Source organism: Antedon bifida, chromosome 2 (assembly GCF_963402885.1).
Source record: "Antedon bifida chromosome 2, ecAntBifi1.1, whole genome shotgun sequence".
Lineage (NCBI taxonomy): Eukaryota > Metazoa > Echinodermata > Crinoidea > Comatulida > Antedonidae > Antedon > Antedon bifida.
In genome coordinates, this window is record NC_136227.1 from 22,896,375 (window position 1) to 22,915,756 (window position 19,382).

Consider the following 19,382-nt stretch of genomic DNA (forward strand, 5'->3'; position numbering starts at 1 on the left):
GTAGATAGTGCATGATGGGTGTTTGTTCAGGTTCATTGATCACAAAACACACAACATGGAAAAACCCATCGATAATAATAATGAGGTATATTCAGAGCGTCATTCTGACGACTGGAGCATTCTCTACTTCTCTACGGAGCGGCATTTATGCCTTTATTAACTTCAATAATAGAAATAGTACTACGGTAACTGCTTAAGTGGACCCAATTTAGCACCAGGGTAGCACAGTGATATAAAATAGAAATAAAAGTCACTACTTTTAATACCGTTTCGTCGTATATACCCATATTACAAACTGACAAACAGAAACATCTTGGCATTCACATTGATTCAAATATTTTTTTTTTCTTTTCATGTAAATAAACTTCGTTCCAAATTGGGCTTGTCCATCTCCATCTTATCGCGTGCTCGGTCATTTCATTAATAAACACACATCCATACTCCTCTATAACACTATAATCCTCCCACACATTGACTATCGATGTAGTGTTTGGGGAATCAGATCGAATATTGACGGAATACAGACCATTCAAAATAAAGCACGCATTATCCTTAAAGCTCATCCTCTCACACCACGAACTAACATTTACAACACCTTAAATCTTCATAGAGTCCAAGATCGCATGCATTCACAACTGGGCTGCCTTGCCTACAGGTCTGCAAGTGGTCTTGCTCCGGAATACCTTGCCCTGCGTCTTGCCAGAATTCCAAATCATCGATGTACCCGAAGTGTCAGTGAGAGGAAATTTGTCGTCCCTTTCTCTAAAACTGAAACTTTTAAGAACAGCTTCATCTATAGAGCACCGACATACCTGAATTTGCTACCCACCAAACTAAGAAATGCGGTAACAATAAATAATTTTAAGTCTGCTCTAAAAAAATATTTAATCACAAAAGAAAAAACTCAACGTTTTGTGTAGTATTGTAGGCTATATTTTTTGTATTTAGGCCTAAGTACATAATATATTTTTATATTTTTTGAACATAGTTCATCCGTTTTTTCATATATGTTTTTGACTGTCTGCATACTATGCTGTTTAGGGTCACCCTCACAAAATAAGGTTTAATAAAAAAATAGGAATAAAGTCACTAAATTTTAATATCTTTTTGTATGTTAATACAATGTGCTCAAGTGGACCCAATTTGGCCCCAGTGGATCACAGTGATATAAAATAGAAATAAAGTCACTCAATTTTAATAGCGGTAGGTATTCAAATATGCTTACTACGAAAAGATATTAAAATTCAGTGACTTATTTCTATTTTATATCACTGTGCTCCACTGGCTCCAAGTTGGGTCCACTTGAGCACAGTGTATTAACATACGAAAAGATATTAAAATTCCGTGAATTATTTCTATTTTATATCACTGTGCTCGCCTGGTGCCAAATTGGGTACACTTGAGTACATTGTATTAAAATACGAAAAGATATTTTAATTTTGTGGCGTGTTCACCGCGAATGATTAACAATGCCATCTTCCCCATTACACCTGCACAAACTCATTTGCATAACAACGCACGGAATACCAAACTGTTTAAAATAACTAACCCAGAAATGACACCTATAGTATTTTGAAACATGATATATAAGAGTCTTCACTACCCCACCATGATTGGGGCTGAGCAAAGACAATTTTGAACAAAATATTTATTGAAATATGAAATTAAATATTAAGTCTCCAGTTAAGCTCACCATGGTTGAGGCAGAGCTAAGAATGAAAGCTTAGTGTCCGGAAATTATGAAACGAAAAAAAAAAAATTCTTCAGGACCAGTCATACAATGGTGATTGTTTCCCAAGTGTGAGACATGCAATGCACGCGGCCGTGACGGTAATTCAACAAAACAAAATTATGAAATACAAACAGAGCTAGCACACAAAAGCCTACTTACTAATTTTAATATTTCTATAATTTAGAAAACAATTAGATTTATCATATCACCTTTGATAATTATAATGTTAAATTTCAACTATCCAGATGCGAATTTTAGATTGGGTTTTAAAAAAACTCGACTTAATATATGCTTCAATTTCGAAGATCTGCTTAAGACATATTTATTTATTTATAAATTTATTCTGCCATAAACTTTTATTCACAACATATTAGTAGGCCTACAATACAATATCTGGCATGAAACGGATATTTAAAAATACACTATAATGTGTAACGGTAGAATTACAATTCTAATGTAAAAGATTAACAAAGTAAAAATTAAACAGTGTTGTGTGTTGATCGCGAATAATTAACAATACCATCTTTCTCACAGCACATGTGCACACTCGTTTGCATAACAAACGCACGGCATACCAAACTACGATGAGATAAAATTAATTCTCTTCTAAACACGTAACGAAGAGAATAAATTCCCTTTTTTTTACATTAAAATAAATTGAGGGCGCTAAACATAAAATTTAAATCATCAAAGCAGTTGGCGAGAGCCAAAAAAAAAAGATGGTAAATGTGCTCTCCCTGCCTCAGCACTAAGACCCTGCCACAGCCTTTTGGGGTCGTTTCCACCACATCGCCAGATGCATTGATGTTGTCGCCTCATGGTGTGTGGTGGAAAGGGGGACGTATGATCTGTGAACCCCAAACACAGTGACTCGCATAGCCTTAACTCTATTCCACCGACCAGCGTGGGAATCGAACCCACGACCGTGTGTTAACACGACGCTCAGACGACTGAGCTAACTGATCATTTTGGTTTTAGCAAGGTTAATAGGATATTTATGACGTAATGATGAATTACTTAATACACGTATAAATAGACTATTATCAGCTGTTCAGTCATGTTTCAGTTTGTGGTGCAACGGGTAATGCTCAGTTTCGAGTGCTATCAGCTGGGGTTCGAACCTCGACGGATATTTTTTTTATGAATATTGTTTTTTTTTTGTTAAGCTCACTATGGTTGGGGCAGAGCTAAGAATGAAAGCTTATTGTCACCCTTAATTACTTGTGTACATTGTGGCATAACAGGTAGTGCTCTAATAACTATAGTTGGATGGATTCTCTCAGCTCTACTAGCAGGGGTTCAAATCTCCACGGATTTATTTTTTCTTTTAATAAATATAAAATGTTTTTCTTTTATTTTGAAACAGAGATATTTAGAGAGTCAAGTTAATTTAAGGTAATATAATGTAAAAGATTAACAACATCAAAATTCAACAGTGGCGTGTTGACCGCCGCGAATGACTAATAATTTTAATGTCAGAAAAAAAGAATTAGAATTCTCTTCGTTACGTGTTTAGAAAAGAATTATCTCATCGTAGTTTGGTATGTCGGCGTTGTTATGCAAATGAGTTTGTGCAGGTGTAGTGGGAAAGATGGTATTGTTAGTCATTCGCGGTCAACACGCCACAGTTGAATTTTGATGTTGTTAATCTCATTATATTACCCTAAATTAACAGCCTTTTGGGGTCGTTTCCAGCAATTCTCAGGTTTGAGTGCTCTCAGCTCTAGAGTGGGTTCGAACCTCTAAGTAAATTTGTTTTTAAATAGAATATTAATATTTTTTTCTTTTATTTTGAAAGAGAGATATTTAGAGTGTTGGAAATGTCAGGCCTAGGCCTAAACAAGTGGACTTTTTAAAAATCAGAAACAAAGTTGGATGGCATTCATTTATCCATTAAATAGACTACCATAAAACCTAAAAAAGATGATGATGATGTAATACATGTATAAATAGACTATTAACAGCTGTTCAGTCATGTACTACTTTGTGGCGCAACGTGTAATGCTTAGGTTTGAGTGCTCTCACCTCTGGGTTCGAACTTCTACGTTTTTGAAAGGGAGATATTTTGAGGGTTTTATTTCATATCCACTTGAGCACAATGTATTAACATACGAAAAAATATTAAAATGCAGTGACTTATTTTTATTTTATTACTGTGCTCCACTCTAGCACCAAATTGGGTCCATTTGAGCACAGTGTATTAAAATACATACATCTTTAAACAATATCACATATCTTACAAAAACATTAACTATCAAAGAAGATCAATGGATTATTGTTGAGCCATGAAATGTGCAAAAAGTCACATGTGTACTTAGGCCTACAAACATGGTACCCTCAAATGTGCAAATCTGTACAAATTCATAATCGCTAATGGGCAAACATCACGCCGTTAAATTTAAATTTATTAAATGTGCAAAAGAAGTTCTACCAATGTGAAATCATTTTCTTCAAGCAAAGGCAAAATTTAAAAAAACCTAATTCTAAATATTATCATAATATGTTTCAATAACATTAGCCACTTTACGTATGTAGGCTGACGTTGCTGATAACCCTTGTGATTTATCAAAGATCATCATCTTCTTTTTTTTTTTGGATAACCCTTGTGATTGTCAGGATTTTTTTTTTCATCTTTATTCTTCTTTCTTTTAACGTATGTGCATGTTGCATTTCCGCGGATAACCTGAACTCGTCAAAGTGACGAGTTCAAATCTAATTTCTTTTTCTTCCTGTAATTTCTTTGTCTTGCGTACTCTAACTTCCAAACATAACATTTCGTAACTTTCTCATCATATCGTCATTCACGTGAAGTTGTGCAGCGCATAACATTTTCATGACGTTTACAATTGCGCAATGTGACTTACGCGCAATTTTATGAATAACATTTTAAATTGGTTCTAGCCAGACTTAAACTAGAACTATACAAATAAACCTGGCTAGCGACGAGGGCGTATCCCCATCCTTCGGTTTGGGTTTAGCTTTGCAATATTTATTAGTTATCATATAATTCATGTAAATAATGAAAGCAATTGTATGGTCAAAATGTCTTTATCAATGTAAAACTATACAATTTTACCAAAATATTCAAACAAAGCACAATCTTATAATGCAATATACCATTTTATCATTATTATACTGAATCTCAATTTTTAATACTGAATATCAATCTTTATATCGTTTTAGCTCTGTAGGCCTATACATATTTGTTTTATCATATTTAGATTTCGACACAATATCAAAATAGGATTTTCTATAATCTTTTAACCTCAGACTGTGTAATATCACTTAAATATTCATTGTTAGATAGATAGAATAACCTTTATCATATTGTTTATCATTGCAATAAAAGTGGGTTGACCCCACAAAAGAGAAAAACAAATTGAAACTTAGCAAAAGTTTAATTTATATCATGCGCTAACAAAATATGGCATGTTCCACAGAAAGTTACGCGCGTTAAAAAGTTAAAGATGCCGAAAATCAATTTCTAACTTTACTGTACGTAACTTTTTACGCATTTCATGATGTCATATGTAAAAATGCCCACGCGCGTGCGAATTTTAACGTTCGTGGTGCGCACGTAGCACTAAAAACAAATTGTTTTCGCATGAATTATGTTCTTCCTGCCTTTTCTAGTAATTTTACAAAATTACAAAAAGAGGATATTAGAAGGTAGAATATATTTAATTTTCTTTAAAACACCGATGTTTTTTGAAATTTTATTAGATATATTGGTTATATTGGTTTTCCAGTTTAAAGATGTATTGTCCCTTGAAACACAAAAAAATGAAGGTCAGAATATTCTAAATTTAAATTGGCCATATCAAAGTAATAATAAAGTTATTCACTTTCAGTCGAAAATTCGAGCCAAAAACAACAGGTTTACGTAATTAACAGCTAAATTAATTTAGTTAGAAATTACATTTCGTCTGGAAAATCGTCGCGAGCGAAAGTAAACAAAGATTTCAAACCATGATTATACATTATGCATGATGCTAATTAGGATTGTTTACAACTCGTCACGGTTGAGAAGGTGTTTTCACACAGATCGCGAGGAAGTTTTATGATTATGCATACAGAGTAGCCAAATAAGCGCGTTGCATTATGAGATATGTTTTGATCGAAAACTTTGACTGGAAGTCAAAGTTATTTTTTGAACCAAAAAACGTCTGTATTTCAGTTAAATTATTTTTTTTCCGACTAATTTTTGGTGAAAGTTAATAACTATTATGATACTTCAAAATGACCCACTTTTTTTTTAAATCTTTTATTTTTTATTTTTTTGGAATTTGACAAAGGGACAATACATCTTTAAGTTATCATCTATAGTTACACCAAGAAACTGAGAATGCGTAACCTTTTTGATCTGTTTTCTATATGAACTGTGCTTTGATTGCCATTATGTCTTCTATTTGAAGAACATTTTGACACCTCAATTAACTCTCTATGACAAGTAGTTTTATGGATATCAAAATATATTAACCTTAATGCAGTTGGCAATTGCACCATGAAGGTCAAATGCAAAACTGTGTACTTCCGGTCACTTTTGGATGAAATTTTTCATTAAACTAAATAGTAACATATATATTTTGAACAATTGAACACCAAAATAAACAATTGATGACAACTATTTACTGAGATATGGCAATACCTTAAAACATGGGTCAAAGGTTAAAACTGGTACTTCCGCGGTCATTTAAAAAAAATGCTTCATTAGCGTAAATTGGAATGTTTATGCTCTGAACATTTTGAGCTAAACATTTTAGTTTTAGAGATAGTGTTTAAGCGAAAATGTCCGTCATTTTAATTATGCAAATTAGGTGACCCAAGGGATCATTTCGCTTGGCGCCCATCAAAAAAAAAAATTGTGAGCAACTTTTAATTTATGAAATGATGTTGGTGGTGGCAGGGTGTGGTAATTATTATAGAGGGGGTTCAAGGAACTTTATCTTTTTGTATCATAGCTCTCCCACTGAAGAGCGCATTGGCTATTGTCGGTTTATCCAGGTAAACAAGTCACAAAATAGACTAAAAGGACTATACAGTAGCAGATAAACATTTTATTTAAAAGGTGTTGCTTACCAATTATAATGGTGTGTAATAATAACAGTCAGGAAGCACAGCCCAACTTTCACACAATTTTATTTTATTGGAAACAAGTCAGGTATTAATACGTTTGTGTCATTTTTAGAGCCTTTATAGACGATATCTTTTATTACAAAAATTTATCTTCTGAAACTTTTAAATTAACTTTTGAAAGAAACTGAACCAAACACCCTTAGTCCTAATAAACATATGTTTCTGCGGCCATTTTCTAATTAACGGCACAAATAATGTGTATATTGTAGTTCAGATCTTCGAATCTGTAAAGAAATATATAAAGAATTGTAAAAACTGGTAATTAGATCTATCATTTATGTTTGTTGGTCCTTTTTAAGGCATTTTCGCCATTAGCGGCCATTGTGTTAAAAAAAACCTATTTCCCCTACCTGAATTTTTCTAGACTTTTAGGTTGTTCATATAGGAACCTTATAGAAATGCATTGTGGTGAAATAAACTTCTGTTTCAATTTTTTCAACCATATTTCATAGTTTGCCTGTACTATAGTGTTTCTTCCTGTCTTTAACTACTCTTTATTCACTTCTTTCCTATAACCCACATTATTAATCAATTACTGTTTCCTCATCATCAAGGAATGTTCCCTTTTCTAAATAGTCGCCTTCCAGTACATGCATATTAATTAGGACCGTTCCTTAAATATAAATGTACTGGCAAAGAGGAAAAGCTTTTAGAGAGGATGTAGTTTTGAAATAAATTAGTTTAGTAGATTTGGATGATATTATAGAAATATATTTTGGATAAAGACTTTGGATATAATTAACCTAGACAGGATATGGGTTTATATTTTTTGTATTTATTTTATACTTTTTTATTGTTTCCATTTTGGTGAATGTATACTATATGTTGTTTGATTTTAGTCAAAATGACTATTGAATTGATTATTTGTTTTTTTTACGCATGGTATGCAGTATTATTTTAGAATTTATATTGTTCAATTAAATTATTTATTTTTCTTTTTTTATCACCTTATTTGTTATTTAAAATTTGTCGAAGTTCAATCCAAACATCAAGTATTTATGAAATGTTCGATAACAAAAAGCTCACAGATTGATGAGCACACCGGGGAATAGCAGCATTTGGTAGCAGTTTCCATTCAGCCGTATTAGGCTTAAAGATGTCTACTGAACCAACAACTTCAACATCGATATAGTCACCTTGCAAACCCCCGATCAGTGCAATACACCTTTGGTAACGGCAGACTGAGAACATCACTTGTTTTTTTTCACATGTTAATAATTCTTGCCACTTTTTATTATTTTGGTTGTAATAAAGAACATGCATGTCTGGGTTTGAATAAAACACATAAACCTTTCCTTCAAGTGAAAGACAAGACACATCTTTAATGTTAATGGTGCATGTTAATGGATTTATCATTGTCCAGCGGTCAGTTGAAGGATCATAACTCTGCACTAAGGTTTCCGCTTTTCTACTTGCGCTGTGTCCACCAATGACAATTATTCTACGGTTACATTCTGCAGCCACACAAGAGTCTGTAACATATGGTAATTTTGCCACTTCATCCCAGGTATCTGTCTGACAATTATACCGCTCAACTTTACTTACATCCCTCATGTTAGCATCATATCCACCAATTATGTAAACAAATCCTTCAAGATAAGCTATTCCAAATTCAAAGCGAAATTTTAAGCGAGATGCCTGGATTTTTTTCCATGTTTTCTCCTTTAGGTGATAAATCCAACGATTCGACGACATTGGGCTTGTACTGGCACGAATAGCTGGTTTGTGCTGACTGATAAATATGGAATCATCTAGAGCTGTAGCAATGAGATCCAAGTCATGTAACGGTAGTGGAAGATTAGCCTCATATTTCCAACAAGATTTTGAAAGCTGAATTTCATCACAAGATAAAATATTATTTTGGAAATTTTGATCTTCATCCTTACCACCAATAATGAAGACCTTTTCACGATAAGGTCTTGCTTGATAACAGAGACAGCTATCTCGTACTTCAATTTGCTTATCTGGACAAAGATTCCAAAATCCCATTGTCTTACTGATGACATCACGACATTGGGCACTTTCTTCAATTAAAGGGTGCTGAAGAACTGACTTTATTAAATACTTTTCTGTCATATGAACAAGTCGAATTTCTTTCAAAAGATCATGAAGATGCTTTTGCCTTGTATCCATGTCATATTTTATCCATTTTATCAATCCTTCAAAAACCTGATTTTCACTTTTAACTATCACATCTTTCCTCAGCATCTCTGTTAGTTGCTCTTTTGTAAGTCGAAGAAAATCTTCTTCACATAAAACATCAGAGAACGACTGCAATACCACATTCAGCGTTGTATTTGCTAAATCAGTTATGTCATGTAAAATTGCAAGTTTGTACACTCCTAAGCAGTTACTGGCATCCAAATTGTGAATAAAAAATTCAGAACAGCACTCTTGCAGTTTGGTAAGCTGCATTAGACAGGCTGCTTCAAAAACAGACTGCACATTATCAGGACTTAAGCATATCTGTCCTGTATATATGTAATTGATAATCGATGACATTGTGGCAGCATCAATGTTGGATATATGTATTGTATCATCATGTTTCTCTTTCATGTTACTTGTGAACATAGCGTAGAAGTAGTTTGATGATGCAGCTAGCACATTGCGATGACAAGGTATTCGTTCTTGTCCAGCTTCTATGTAAATGTCAATTAAAATTCCATCTCTCCGAAAATCATTCATTCTTGAAAGTGTAGTCTTTGGAAGTATAGCAATCTCAAAATGTTTATCATTGGTGATTGCCATATTGGATGAATAGATTACGGTTTACTCCAAAACTCTAAATGAAACAAAAATTAATTATTTCGACTTTGATTGTAACAGATTATAAATTTGTAATATGCACATAATTATTCGAAGGGTTATGAAAAGTGACTGATGGCTAAAGGTGGGTTTCTCATCTTGCAATATTTTATTCTTTTTCTTTATTGCCAATAAAAGCATATAAAACAAATAATGAAGCAAGTTGGCAGAAACACAAAGAGGACTGAAACCCTAATACCCTTTTCACATCTGCATAAATTGTAACAAGTTGAAACCAGGTTTGATCTCCTGACTTATTACACGTTTTCACACACGTATACACAAACCTTGTGAAATCTCAGGAGGAATAAATAGTTGCGCACTATTTGATTACTATGATTGGTCAGTTGGTATAAAGGGACCCCTGTGAAATCTCGGGAGATTTTCCAGAAAATTGTCTTCACACTATGCAAACCTGGTTACATGCAAAAGTTGTTACATTTTGCAGATGTGAAAAGGGTATAAGAACCCCCTCATCCAGTTGTAGCAGGCATATAAAGATAAAAAGTATCTTTAAAAAAAAAGTAAATTCAAATATCAATATCAAATCTTAAAATGTCAAAACAATGGATTGGTTGTTCATTGTGTAACAAGAATAAAATACAATGGTCACCAAAATTGAATGCTTGGAAACGCAAGTGTTCAATGGAGTACTTATTAATTAAAACTATTGAACACTGAATGAGAAATTCGCGAACAATGTGTGAGAAAAACGTCTGTAAAATCAATGTATTAATTACTTTTTATGTGATTCTTCTTCATATTAATAGTACTTATGAGGCATAATTCTAAGGTGTGGTATTCACACAATTACTTTAGTTATCAAATTTGTAGTCAAAATACAAGTGAATGAAACTAGTGTCAGGCTTAGTACGTACATGAACAACAATAAAAATTGTTCATAAATACCTAGCCTACAGGATTATTACACCAATTATTACTGTATAAAAAGTGATTCAATTATTTTCAACATAGGCCTCTAGGTTAGGGCTAAGCATATTAGCTAAAGTTTAATTTTAGGGTATGATGGTTGTCAGATGATCGGGTCATCCAGTAAGTCTTTTTCACATGCACACTCCAGAATTCTCTGGCAATTTTATTCTTTGTGGCATGTTATTTGATCGGCATCAGTTACCTTTTATTCTCGCTAGTTATTGAACTTTCTCTGGCCATCGCTGTTCACTTTTTTTTTAGAGTTACACATGTTGATTTTCTAGAGAATGGAATGTCAAAAATGCCTTTGGCACGCCGCTCAGAGAGAAGTCTATGCGTGCTGAAACCATGTGCTATAGGAGGCCGAATCTCCCCAAGGCCGAATCGTCTCAGGGCAGAATCGTCCCTCTACCTGATAAATGTTTATAATATTAATTGTAGCCATTACTTGCAATTAAGATATGATAGAAAAGTATGAGATTAATAAAGGTACGTGGCGTAAGCTAAAGAAAACAACACATTTTGTCATTTGGTAACTGTATATCTGTGTCTACTACAGTATTCCAATTGTTGGGCCGAGAGAGAAATTGAAACTGAGTCCTTGTTTTTGCTTAAAGACACCTTCCCTACGTTTTTAAGATCTATTTTAGGATCACAAACTATATTTAATGTAAAAATAATACTATATGGTCCTATTGCGATAACTTTTTTCGTCTTTAAATGGTTAAAAATGTGAAAAATAAGTCGATTCTAATAATTATAGCGGCCCGCTATAAATCCCAAAATGCATTGCGCACGGATTGATATTTCTGTTTTTCTTCTGTAATTCACCCACTTTTCGATCGACTGTGAGGCCAAAACAAATGGAAGACTCCTAACTTTTCAGCGAAAATACCGGGTTTTCCCTAATTTGTATCAACGGAGTCTGGCAAAAATAGAAAGACAATTAATGCAGCAACTATACAACGGCAGGCTAGGTATATAGCTAGCGTACGATGTTCGTACGTTACCCATGTTTACCAGCTAGGCCTACAAAACTAAGCCTAGCTAGGCTAGGCCTAAAGACCGTCCACGAGAGGTCAGTCGCCGCGAGCTACTTAGGTAGTGCATTGTTTCTCACTTTTTATCATAATTGACCATAAAACGTACATTTAAGACAAGGAATGACCTGGTTTAATGTTTTTAAAGTAATATATATGTATTATTTTTACAAAACGTCACAAATTGTAGGGAAGGTGTCTTTAAATGAATCATTTTTTGTTTCTTTTTATTGTGTTTAATATACTCTTAATAATAGGGGTAATCATAATATATATAATAATATTTTATGGTGAACAATTATAAATCCAATTCGTTTTCGTGGGCCCGATCGTCTTTCCTTTATTTTTATAATGGGCCCGATCGTCTAATAATATTGGGCCTGAACGTCCACAAAGTTGGGCCCGCGAACGTCCGCACGCGTTGTTGGTACCGAATCGTCTTTAAAAAAGCCTGATCGTCCGATCGTCTGTCAATCCTGCGGTAACGGGACGATTCGGCCCTGGGACGATTCGGCACACTTAAATTTATCGGCTTTGATATTTTGATTTCCCCCAAACTTTATTTTCAGAGGGACTATGGGGTAGTACTACTAGGGATAAAGATGCAATAAAGCAAACATTTTGAAAACATCGTCGAAAATGATCATTTTTTAGTCCTGCGAATGATGTAAACAAGTTACGCCCTCTGTTGGCCGCTTGCGAATGCACGAAATAAACAAGGTTTTCGAAGTAATAAATTGAATATAAAATTAGGTTTTTTTAGTAATTTATTATATATATTATATCAACATTGTCAATATCAATAAAATACGGATTGTTAAACACCTTTAAAAACTTGATAAATACCAAAAAAATGAATATGAATTTGGTCTAAAGTGAGACGTTTCGGCCCACAAAGTGGGATGTTTCGGCCCAAAAGTGGGCCGAATCGTCCCACCAAAAGTGGGCCGAATAGTCCCGGGCCGAATTGTCTCAGGGCCGAATCGTCCCTGAACCAATCCTGCTAGTTTAGCGGGTAGCTATAGGCTAGACATGGAGGTATACCTCCACCATTATGGGCTAGACTAGACTTAAACTACACACACGAATACTTTACACATTGTATAATGATAGGCCTATATGATGATTATGTAATTATTAGGCCTAATCTTTACTGCTACTATCTGTAATTCCCACCACTCCACAGTTCGATCTTTTCCAGTTAATATTTAACATATAATACCCTCTACGTACCCGACCACCAGCAGGGCACCGATTGTAGAAAGGACAGGTCTGGGTGTGTGGGGCGTTATTCTCTCGCAGCCGGATCCATGCCTGACCAGTCAAGCATTGCTTGCCACGCCCACAATAAGAAAACACACATACCTAGGCTTCTGGAAAAAGGTTTTTAATACTGTACAAAAATGAAACAAATATTATTGCAAACCTGTAATACCGTATCAACACATTAAAACAAGAAATAGTTAAAATAAAAACGCCGCTCGACTTTTTGACGTAACAGTTTTAATTATTGTTCTTTCTTGCATTGTTGCTTTTTTTAATTGATATTCTATTTAATGTAAGAATTATTATCAATTACTAATGTTATGTAACGTAAAATATAGTCTAAATCCTCTAATTGAAGATGCTATATGCAATTTCCATACGCGTCACAAGTGCCTACGGTGCTGAAGATATTACAGTGGCCTATATTAAGGTTTAACATAGAGATATATAATATATCTCTATGGGTTTTACATAGTTTAGTTCAGTGAATTCTGAATATTTTAAAAAGCGGGACCTGGTGTTGGTGGGACACTGGGCACATAAAAAAACGGGCCCGCCGACATCGGACACTGAAATAGAGACCCTATATATATAGTATATTATAATATACTGTAGCCTACAATAGGCCTACAGTAAAACCGTTCGTGCTCCTACACTACCGGTACTGCGGATCACGGGAATTCCCCTTGTTACATCAGTTGGTGAATGCCGTATAAAAGCTGACGTCACTATTTTAATATAAGGTACTCAATGAAGAATTATTATGATTAAAGATGTATTGTCCCTTTGACTAATTGACTAAAATGAAAAATAACAGATTTCGAAAAAAGGTGGGTCATTTTGAAGTATCATAATAGTTATTAACTATCACCAAAAATTTGTTTTAAAAAAAATCATTTAACTGAAATACAGACGTTTTTTTGTTAAAAAAATTACTTTGACTTCCAGTCAAAGTTTTCGATCAAAACATATCCCATAATGAAACGCGCTTGTTTGGCTACTCTGTATGCATAATCATAAAACTTCCTCGCGATCTGTGTGAAAATACCTTCTCAACCGTGACAAGTTGTAAACAATCCCAATTAGCATATGCATAATGCGTACTCGTGTTTTGAAATCTTTGTTTACTTTCGCTCGCGACGATTTTCCAGACGAAATGTAATCAAATCAATTTACCTGTTAATTACGTAAACTTGTTGTTTTTGGCTCGAATTTTCGACTTAAAGTGAATAACTTTAATATTACTTTGATATGGCCAATTTAAATTTAGAATATTTTGACCTTCATTTTTTTGTGTTTCAAGGGACAATACATCTTTAAATATTAAAAAAAACAGGAATTCAGGGTTGGGGCTCGCGGAGGGAATAGTTGGAACTCCTTCATTCTGGGCAATCCCGCCGAAATCGGGAGTTGGAATCTACTTGTTAGATTGATTACCTTGTCTCTAGTCTAGGCTATGGCGCGCCAAGCTGTCAATAATTCGGAAATAATTTCTTAGATTTAAACTAGAAATTTCAATCTTATTTGTCTGTCCGCGGTAATAGAAAATCCAGGCGCAGTCAGTAGGGGAGGAGTAGAAGATGTAGGCCCAGATGATGGTGATTGTTATCTCGAAGTTTGTAATACGAAAAATAAATTTAAACGAGAACATGTCGATACTCATTGCAATGAAACCGATTATCGTCCTTTTGGACCGTCTTTATTTTTTACATTATAGCCTACTATTAAATCGGAAAGGGGAAAAAGACTAGTTTGAGAGAACGCAACACTCGTAAATAATTTGTCCGTTTGTGATGCCGATAAGTGTCCCCTTTCACTTCTTTTTACTAGTTTTTTCAACCTTCCAAAGGCTCGGTATCCCTTGGATCTGCCTTTTAATGATGCATTTTAAATGCATGAATTTATTATTACAACTCGAAACTCCACGAAATTAATACAGTACAATATCGGCTCTCTCTGCAACAACTTTATTATAATATTTTTCAGTTTTATAATACTAGTTGTTTGTAGCAGTCAGTGGCGTATCCAGGATTTTGAAGTTGGGGGGGCCGGGAATTGCCAATTTGCCGACAAAAGTAATGTCATTATCTGTATACACCTGATCAATATGTTAGGATTGCATAGTCATATTGTCTTATATGGGATAATGATGCAAAATTAAAACCAAACCAGCATTATCTGTTAGTATGTTGTATTCATATTACAATAAAGAAAAAATTAGAAAATCTGACTTGCAGTTTTCGAAATATAGGGTCTAAAACATCGCCGAAAATTATCGTTTTTAGCGACGAAAGAAGTAAAACAATTTGCGGCCTCAGTCGACAATTCTATTAACTACGCCATTTTTGGTTAAAATAATTACATATAATTACGTTTTTTAGTAATTTATTTTATATATCACCATTGGAAATATCAATAAAACATGTTATTAAATGCTTATGAAATATATAAAGTTGTTTACTTAACGGAATTCGGACAAATTCATTGCTCTAGCTTTGTGTATAGTAGCGATCGGAGAGACCGTACTATGATCGACTTCATGGTACACGCGCGAGAGAAAACATTCCGCTGCGGTTGATTCGCATCCACCAATCAAATCAGCCAGAATCCAAAATCATTCAACCGTGAGCAATGCCAATCACGAGAAAGCTCAGCTTTGATTGGCTTACGATGACATCATATCACAAAATGGTGGTTTTGTAGTTGAGCCTCACGGAATATTCTGTTCCGAAAATGAAATACATGGATATTTTTTATGGTATGTGTGCTTTTTCTTTAAAAAAATTGAATAATAAAGGCCTCACATTGAGAAAAAAAACCCCGGTTTTTGGCACTTATAATAAATATATCTTAGAGAAAAAAGCACATGGCATGTGGAACTATATAATCTTAGCGTAGGAAGACATACAAATCCCTGGTCATGAGAGGCTCAACTGCAAAAACAAGGTTGAATAGGATAAGGTCAAAGACTTTTGAGTAAACAATCTAGCGCGTACGGCCGTACGTACGTGTAGATAATGATAAGATATTTTAACCACATTTTTTACGTGTTTGGTTAGATGTAATGAAAATAAAAAATAGTTGATCTGAAGGGAATGATATGTGTAAATAAACAAACACTCAAAAGAATTATGTTTACAGTTCAATTATTGTCAGAATAATAGTTTATTCAGTGTTGTAGCTTACACCTGTCTGACCTATAAACCAACAACTATAACACCTTAGGATTTCCCTAATCTTCCAATAAATGGCACACTTCCCACCACGTTTACAACATACCCTTCCCTTCATACTTTGCAACAGGAAACAAAACTAAGATATCTCTATTAGCCTAATAGAGATATCTTAGTTTTAAATAGAGATATCTTAATCTCTATTAATATAGATATCTCTATTGAAAACTAAGATATCTCTATTGAAAACTAAGATATCTCTTTTGAAAACTAAGATATCTCTATTTAAAACTAAGATATCTATATTAAAAACTAAGATATCTCTATTGCTTGAATAAATGACAGCTTGGCGCGCCATACTAGGCCTACATAAATATTATTAAAATTCAGTGAGCTAGGGGTCCTCGTTCGGATGTAATTTATTTCACATCCACTGTAGGTACAAACTTAGTACAGTATTCCATGATGTTGATTACTGTTTAGCTGCTTACGAGATCGTGACGAGATGAGAGTGGAGCTGAGTCGAATGTGGATGAAAGTTTGAATGTTTATCTACGCCGCGCCTCCTGTTGTCCATCAATTAGGAGGATCAGCTTTTCATCTTACTAAAACCGTCATATTGAGGAATCACTGTCTGTAAGTATTTCCTCATACCTTACATGCATTTTGGGTAGCTATTGACTCGAAAGACTGATATAATAGTGTGTGATAGATAGCTGTCTATCACTGGTCTGCTTTTGAGGCTAAGCCTAAGCCTAGCGGTGTCAGATGAAATCGGTCGCGCTTGAAATCGGTCGCGATAAAATCAACATCCGGTATTTTGTATGGAGCGCCGCTAGATACACTTTTTGTCATTATATTACGTTTGATATCGGTCTCGTTTTTATTTTGGTTGCGCTAATTTGTATGGGGCGCAATAGATACATTTTTAATATAAACGCTCATTATAATATTATGTTTTTATTTCTATTAATACTATTGACATTTTTAAAAAACCTCGATCGGTATTATTTTTTAAGCACAGTAAATATAAATATTTATCTCATTATTTACCTCCACCAAGGAGGTATATGTAATTGATCGCGTGTGTTTGTTACTTTTTCCAAATTTAAAATTGGCCAAGTATGTTGATCTGTTCGGTTTGTGTGTTTGTTTGTCTGTTTGTTTGTTACTTGGCCAAATTGAAAATTGGCCAAGTATGTTGATTGGTGCGGTTTGTGTGTTTGTTTGTTTGTCATCACTCTAGCGCTCACAATTTTGATTCGAATGACTCCAAATTACTGCCATACATGTCGGCTGGTGCAAGGAGGACACTGCCCAATTTTGGTTAAAATCCGGACCACAGTCCCAATTCTGGACCACTTTTTAGAATTATTGTCAGACCTGCTAGTGTTAAAAAGTTAGGACAGAATTTTCACAAGCCGGTGAGCAGTCTTAAAGTAACAAGTAAACTGAAATTGCATTTTCTCGAGAACTACTTGTCCAAAAAACTTCATTTTTGTACAAGAGGCAAGAGTTACAGTTTGTGATTTGTAATTTTAAAACTTAATTAGATTTAATATACAGGATTTTTGATGCGAATAGTTTAAAAACCTATTTCTGTTCAAATTCACCCGTGAGTTTTTCGTGTTGCTGTTCTATTGTTCGGTTTGTGTGTGTGTTTGTTTGTCATCACTCAAGCGCTCACGATTTTGATCCAAATGACTCCAAATTACTACAATACAATAATGTTAATCAGTTGTGTATGGCTCGGTGGTCTGTGCTGGTGTCTACAGCATTCAAGTTACCGAGATCAAGTCTCACCTTGGGAAACGAAACGAAATCAGATTTTTTTTTTATTATCCGTATTGTTACTCGCCATTTAATATTATATTTAATGTTGTCATCTTTAGTTTCCAAACATGTTAGCTAAGCGCTGTACTATTTTTATACTTTTCATTACAGAATGAGCTTGTATGCCCATTGTATCTACACTTAAATGTATTTTCTGTCAGTCCAACATATGTTTCAATTTTGTTAGTGCCATTTCTTGTGACAGTGGCCTGGTATATTACACCACTTGTTAAGCATTTCCCTAAAGGGCAAATCAAATACATATATATAAACTGAAAGATACACAATTATGATAAATAAGTTAACAAACGTTTCATAACTAAACAACTTTTTTCATTAAACATGCAATATATTTTGTAATAGATAACATAACAAAAAAATATGCAGGAAATAATGTAAATATATATGTGAGATTCTGTAATTGTTGAATAAAGGTGGTAGTTAACCACAAAAGATAAAAAAAAAAAAAATTATCCGTATTGTTTGTTCAAGATTATTTCTTAGTATATAAATTACATGCCTGATTTATAATGAAATCTAGAGAAATTATGTCTCTATTTTTATGTAACAAGGGAGGTTTATGACATACGGAACTTTGATCGGGTTAAAATCGGTCAAGTGTGTGTAGGAGGCCAATTTTGATTTGGCCAAGTATCGCGCTATGCGCGAAGGCTAGTTTGTTTGTTAGCAGGATTACTCAAAAAGTAATTACAAGATCTTTCCCAAAATGAAAATACAGATAGATATGTGGTCAAAGACCACTCCATTAAATTCAGGCAATCCGGACCATGGTCCCAATTCTGGACCACTTGCTAGTGTTAAATAGGACAGAAATTTCAAAAGCCGGTGAGCAGTCCTACTTAAAGTAACAAGTAAACTAAAATTGTATTTTCTCAAGAACTACTTGTCCAAAAAACATAATTAGATTTAATGTACACTTTTTTGATACGAGTAGTTTAAAAACCCTATTTCTTTGCAAATTCACTCATTTGTTTTTCGCGTTTCTGTTCTATTGTTAGTCAGCTGAAGCTAATTCTTAGTTGAAAGGCTGGTTACATAACCTTTACACCAAACTCGCATGTTATGCTTGTAGTGAAATTAGCCTAAATCACACACAGCATTAAGACACACATTTTCTGGTCACTAAATCTGATGTAGAAGAAATTTACAGTAGACGGAGGTATGCACTCTCGGAGTGGCTTTCTAGTTTATAAATAATCTGTTTTCATCTTACAGGTTTCAATGAATTGTAATGTACTTCTTTTAGAAAATTGTTTCTATAAATTGTTTTATTGAATATTGTGCAAGTTTTTGAAAAGATTGGCATTCTACTGTTTTAAAGTTTTGAAAATGTTGAAATAATTTAATTGAAACAAGTAGACGTGCCTATTGCATGTTTTTTAATCACAATTAATTACGAAATACCACCTCAATGAGGTTTATGCAATAAAGGAAGAGGAAGCA

The 19,382-nt window shown here is 34.0% G+C and overlaps 2 protein-coding genes across 4 annotated transcripts in view; one reads left to right on the forward strand and one right to left on the reverse strand.

The window, feature by feature from the left end:
• Positions 1 to 6,769: 6,769 nt before the first annotated feature.
• Positions 6,770 to 12,950, reverse strand: LOC144858379 (kelch-like protein 38). 3 transcript variants are annotated; one of them, XM_078714661.1, is made up of 2 exons: positions 12,880 to 12,950; positions 6,770 to 9,650 (listed from the first exon to the last, which is right to left on the reverse strand). In XM_078714661.1, the coding sequence occupies exon 2, from the start codon at positions 9,614 to 9,616 to the stop codon at positions 7,865 to 7,867; it is 1,752 nt and encodes a 583-aa protein (XP_078570787.1). In that variant the 5' UTR covers positions 9,617 to 9,650; positions 12,880 to 12,950; the 3' UTR covers positions 6,770 to 7,864. The 3 variants fall into 3 exon arrangements, with proteins under 3 accessions (XP_078570787.1, XP_078570785.1, XP_078570786.1); XM_078714659.1 differs by having other exon boundaries at positions 12,823 to 12,900; XM_078714660.1 differs by lacking the exon at positions 12,880 to 12,950 and adding an exon at positions 12,807 to 12,862.
• A 3,633-nt stretch (positions 12,951 to 16,583) lies between these two features.
• Positions 16,584 to 19,382, forward strand: part of LOC144858415 (calcium-activated chloride channel regulator 4A-like) — a 28,794-nt gene continuing 25,995 nt past the window's right edge. The window contains exon 1 of the mRNA XM_078714662.1: positions 16,584 to 16,721. The gene's annotated coding sequence lies outside the window, so the exon portion shown is untranslated. The remainder of the gene's footprint in view (positions 16,722 to 19,382) is intronic.

Coding starts and splice junctions, on each gene's coding strand:
- LOC144858379 (XM_078714661.1), bottom strand. CDS start 9,616: ATGGCAATCACCAATGATAAACATTTTGAGATTGCTATACTTCCAAAG.